Source organism: Trichechus manatus, unplaced genomic scaffold, assembly GCF_000243295.1.
Source record: "Trichechus manatus latirostris isolate Lorelei unplaced genomic scaffold, TriManLat1.0 scaffold00016, whole genome shotgun sequence".
Lineage (NCBI taxonomy): Eukaryota > Metazoa > Chordata > Mammalia > Sirenia > Trichechidae > Trichechus > Trichechus manatus.
This window is the reverse complement of record NW_004443952.1, coordinates 20,307,350-20,312,944: the sequence shown is the minus strand read 5'-3', so window position 1 is coordinate 20,312,944 and position 5,595 is coordinate 20,307,350. Positions and strand designations below refer to the sequence as shown.

At 39.5% G+C, this 5,595-nt stretch overlaps 1 protein-coding gene across 1 annotated transcript in view; it reads left to right on the top strand.

Annotated features, from left to right (window-relative positions):
• CAVIN4 (caveolae associated protein 4) overlaps positions 1-3,500 on the top strand; it is an 8,373-nt gene extending 4,873 nt beyond the window's left edge. The window contains exon 2 of the mRNA XM_004372220.2: positions 2,838-3,500. Coding sequence (XP_004372277.1) covers positions 2,838-3,500 — 663 coding nt within the window. The remainder of the gene's footprint in view (positions 1-2,837) is intronic.
• The last annotated feature ends 2,095 nt before the right edge of the window (positions 3,501-5,595 follow it).

Below are 5,595 nucleotides of genomic sequence, written 5' to 3'. Positions count from 1 at the left end.
TGAGAAGTTAGAGGGTTGATATGTTGTGGGGTTGTTAACCAATGTCATAAAACAACATGTACTTCTGTTTCATGAGAAACTATTTGTTCTGTAAGCCTTCACCTGAAGTACAATAAAAAAATAAATAAATAAATAAAGTAAAAAAAAACCCAAAACAAAACGAGACTAAAGGAGCACACCAGCCCAGGGGCAAGGACTAGAAGGCAAGAGGGGACAGGAAAGCGGATAATAGGGAACCCAAGGTCGAGAAGGGAGGGTGTTGACATGTCGGTTTGTTAACCAATGTCATAAAACAATATTGTTTAATGAGAAGCCAGTTTGTTCTGTAAACCTTCATCTGAAGTACAATAAAAAACAAAAACAAAAAAATGCCTAAAATAAAAAGGTTTTCCGTGACTTATTTGGCAGCAAAACCTAGCTTGACTGTAACTCATTTGATGTTAAGACTTGACCTGAAGTACCATGAGGCTGTTTATAGTCTTTATCCCACTTAATGTGAATATTCATATTTTTGTTTAGAAATGTTTCTTCCCTAGATCTCATTGGGAATATTATGTAATATGTCATATTATTTTTCCAAAATCTAAGCTATTCTGAATTCTGAAACATACTTTGACCCTAAGAAATTTTGTATAATTAATTGTTGACCCATTCACTCAATCTCTTGGTGATCTCTCTCATTTTAATTCCGTCTTTACATTGATGACTCCTAAATTTTTATATCTAAACCAGCTCTCTCTCCTGAACTCCAAACTCATATACACAGCTGCCTGTTCATCATCTCTGCTTGGGTGTCCACTGGGTATCTGAAAGACATGTTCAGATACCCATCCTTCCCCTCGGGTGCCTTCCTCCTGCTGTCTTCCCATCTCAGTTAATGGCAGATCTGTCCTTCATTTGCTCAGGCCATATACTTGAGAGTCATTCTTTCATTCTTTAACACTCCATATCCAAATCTGGCAACAAATCCAGTTGTCTCCACCTTCAAAGTAGATCAGAATCAGGCTGCTTTTCACCACTACCAATGCCAACACCTTGATCCATCTTTTACTTGGTTTTTCTCAGTAGTTTCCATCTGGTCTACCTAGTTCTGACCTTGCCCCTGTAGTCTATTTTCAGCAGAGTGGCGCTTTTACAACATGAGTCAAATCATGTCACTACTGCCCCCAAAACCTTGTAGTGGCCTCCCATTATACTTGGAATAAGAGCCCCTGTTATTAAATACAGAGCCCTACATAATTTGACCCTCCCACTATCTCTCTTCTCTTTTCTACTGTTCTTGCCCCTTGATCACTCTCCTCCAGCCATGCCTCCCTCCTTGCTGTTTCTCCTCCCCCCCCCCCCGCATATATGCGTTACCTTCAGATCTAGGCTCAGATGTCACCTTATTGTGGGGCCTTTCCTATCGCTGTATTTCGAATAGCACCTTCCCCCATCACTGTATAACCCCCTTCCCTGCTTTATTTTTCACCTTAGCACTTATCACTGTCCAACATACTATGTTTTACTTATTTGTATTCCACTAGCATGTAAGCTCTTTGACTGTTTTCTTTACAGAAGCTTCTCAGTTCTTAGAACATAGACAGTGCATGGTGGGTGCTTAGTAACTATTTGCTGAATGACGAAATAAGCTTCTTATGTTATGCAACAACATTTACATTGAGTATACCTACCATATAGAAGTCACTGTGATGGATACTGGGCATAAAACATAAATAAGACAAAATATCTCCACTTTCAAGGACTCCTTTGTTTATTGAAGGTTTCAGGGAGACAGATATATAAAAGCAGAGTTCCAATTCAATGTGTGGTAGATGTTTTAAGTAGCGGTATCCTTTACAAATCTCTTTGGTTTAAATTGGGGACAAAATTAGCCACTTAGGGAAGTTAGGGACATGTGAATTGAGTCTTGAAGAAAAATTTAATTCACAAAATCAGAAAGAGGTGAAGGGGCATCTAAGGTAGCAAAAAGCACATATACAATGGCATAGAGGGATGAAAACATGTTATGTTTGAGGAATTCAGAGTGGTTGTGTGTTGCTGGACTGGAGGAGTGGGAAAGTAGGTTTAGATCAAATAGTGAAGAGTCTTATGATCATGCTAAAGAATTTGAACTCTGTCCTTTGAGTGTTAATGAGCTTCTAAAAGTTTTGAAGCAGAGGAGAGACATGATCAAAACTATGCTTTAGAAGTATTTATGTGATGTAAGTAGAGAGATCAATGAGGAGGTATTGTACTAGCTCGATCCAAAGATGACAAGAACCTGAATTAAGACATTGGTAGAGAGAATGAGGAGGGGAGGAAGAAACAAGATATTAAGCAGTATTGTTCAAGGACTCGGCAACCTATTGGATATGGAATGAGGAGAGAAAATATTCGGGATGATTCTGGGGTTTCTGTCTTGGGTGACTCCTAGATAGGTGTTGGTGCAGTGAGGTACAGGAAGAGAAGGCGATGTGGAGAGGATGGGGGATGGGGTTTGATTTTAGGGCAGTTAAGTTTGAGGTACCTGTGTTATATTCCTGTGGAGAAGTCTGGCCAGCATTTAGAAAAGTGTCTTCCTCTTAGGTGAAGGGGAGAGGTGAAGATAAAATACTTGTGAGCTAGCTTACACTTGGATTTGAAGGCCTGGAAGTGAATAAGGATGCTCAGGGTAAGCTTGGGAGATGAAGAGAAAAGGGCCAAGGAGAGAGAACCCCTGAGAAATACCAACATTTCAGGAGCAGGGGAGGCTAAACAGCCCTATGGAGGAAATTCAAAAGGCGTGGTTGGAAGGTAAAAGAACTGATCTCCAGTGCAAAGAAAACACTAACATGCCTTGTTTTTCTCTTGTTCAGGAGAAGATTCCATGTCCGACATCCCTGTCTGTTGTTAAAGACCAAAACCTAACCGAGACTCAAGAGGAGGAGGATGATGGCTTTGACCCTCCTATTGATCTCTCCTCTGATGAAGAGTATTACATTGAAGAAAGCAGATCTGCTAGGCTTAGAAAGTCAGGCAAGGAGCGCATTGATAATATCAAAAAGGCATTTTCCAAAGAGAACATGCAGAAGACACGGCAGAATTTTGACAAGAAAGTGAACAGAATTAGAACTAGAATAGTGACACCTGAGAGGAGAGAGAGGCTCCGACAGTCAGGAGAAAGGCTCCGGCAATCTGGTGAAAGATTTAAGAAATCCATTTCTAATGCAACTCCCTCAAAGGAAACTTTTAAGATGCGTAGCCTCAGAAAAGCTAAAGATCGAACTGTGGCTGAAGGCCAGGAGGGCGTCCAGGAGCTGGGTGTGGACATCATTGCCAGGAGTGAGTCTCTGGGTCCCATCAGTGAGCTCCACCCGGATGAGCTCAGTGAAATAGAATGCAGCGAGGCCAGAGCAACGTATCCTTCCCACGAAGGAGGGGAAATCCCGACCCCTGAGCCTTTAAAAGTTACTTTTAAACCTCAGGTGAAAGTAGATGATGATGAATCTCTTTTGCTAGGTTTGAAGCAGTCAGCATAAAGAGGAATGAAGTATACTTTGAGTATAAATCTGCTTCATCATGCAGTTCTAGTTGAATAGTATCATTATTCACATTTATATGCCATACAAGAAAATACATAAATGCTATGGTTATTTCATTTGTTATGTTTAAAATCTTAAAAGATAACACAGAAACTATATTTCCTTGAGAATTCTTTTTTTTCCCCCGGGCACATGTGATTCTAGCAGACTTCTCTATTATGTCACTCATGGCAGCTGCGGATTTTTAAGTTTCTTTCTATTGCTCATCAGAAGAATGATTTCCTAGTTAGGGCCAGTTAGGTGTTTGGTAGTCTGAAACAAATGAAGGGCAAATTTGTGGCCATCATTTGCAAGTGAGCTCTAAATTTTGATCCAGATTAAGGCAGCCAACCTCAAAGAGTACTAACTAATGTGTGAATTACATCATACGTTCACATCAACAGATTCGTTAGTAAATTAGCAATCACCCCGCTTTTTAATGCTTTTGCATACAAAAATCAAAGTCTGGACTTGGAGCATTTGGCTTAAGCATCATTCCGGTTGGTAAATGGTGATTTTCTAATTCTGTCTACATTTATTAGTTAGCTTTCTACTATAAGGAAGAGCTTTCCCGTCTTCCTCATCTCTTTACCTATTTACCTAGATAGCGCAGTGGTTAAGTGCTTGTCTGCAAACCGAAAAGTCGGCAGTTTGAACCCACCAGCTGCTCCATGGGAGAAAGATGTGGCAGCCTGCTTCCGTGAAGATTTATAGTCTTGAAAACCCTATGGGGCAGTTCTCCTCTTTCCTGTAGGGTTGCTATGAGTCGGAATCAACTAGACAGCAGTGGGTTTCATTTATATGTATATATATATTTTTTTCTACAAGTATTACTTGTCGGAGTTTTTGTAAAATGATTTTTCTTACCCATTATATAACCAGACTTGACATTTTATGAAGTGATTTTTCCATATAGATATATTTGAATTTTGATGAGGAATGAGTTATCACCTGGTCACCTCTTTATCATGGTAGACTTTTTTCAACCCCCAAAGACACTAAACGCAATTTTATGTCCTCAGTTCATTGTAACCTTGTATTACATGCTCATTACAGGAGTTTTTCTTCCATGTGGGAATGTCTCTCGGCATTTCTCTCCATATTTAGGGCATTCCTCAACTTCATGTTCATAATTTCTTCTCCTCTCACCCCTGTCTTCTTGATGTAAAGAATGTTTACTTATAATGGGCTGCAAAGTCACACATCCACATTTAATTGCAAGGAATATTCTAGTCTGAAAGTCCCTGATTTTCAAAGTTTCAGACAACATAGAACATAGAATCTGCTTGTTTTACTCTTTACTCTTGAAATTATACTTGTCAGATTTTAGACAGTTTATTAAAATAAAAACCATTAGCAGGATCCATCCCTTTTTCTCTCTGTGAGGCAGAACAATGCACCATCAATAGACACCAAGCATGTGAAGCCCGCTTTTAAGCCCTACTATAGAATAGACTGACTAGGGAAGCACAACTCTGTCTCCTGCATGTGATGATCCCCTGTGAGTGTATGATGGCCTGGTTCTGGTGCAGAGGTTACAGAAACAGCCAAATGTGAGATATTGATAAGAGGAGCATGAAAATTCAGCTTGCTAACAGTGTATCTGTGCTGTGTGTGAATGCCCTGAAGCAAGTTTTCATAAATTAAAAATACAAACCAAAATAAAGTATTCTCATTTTGACTTCATTCTTTGCCTTCCACACACATTATAAAGAGTTTGGTTTAGAACAAGGCCTGAAGTTCATTGTGATTCTTTCAGCTAAAAAACATGGCCCATTTTATGTAAAATATTCCACAGAACCATTGTTAACTGTGCAGTTCCATTACATGAAATTACTGGGTCTTTTTTTTTTCTCCTATGATACGTTTTTATAGCCACTTTTAGTGAACCTTGCTAAATAATTACAGGTTATAATCCCAAACTAAATTGCTCTGTTACGTGTTCAGTTAAGACTAGGGGGAATGACCAGTAGGGTCTCACACCAATTCAGTTTGAACTTGGGCAGGCTAGTACCTGGTCTGTAGTCTCAAATGAAAAAACGTCAGCATTCAA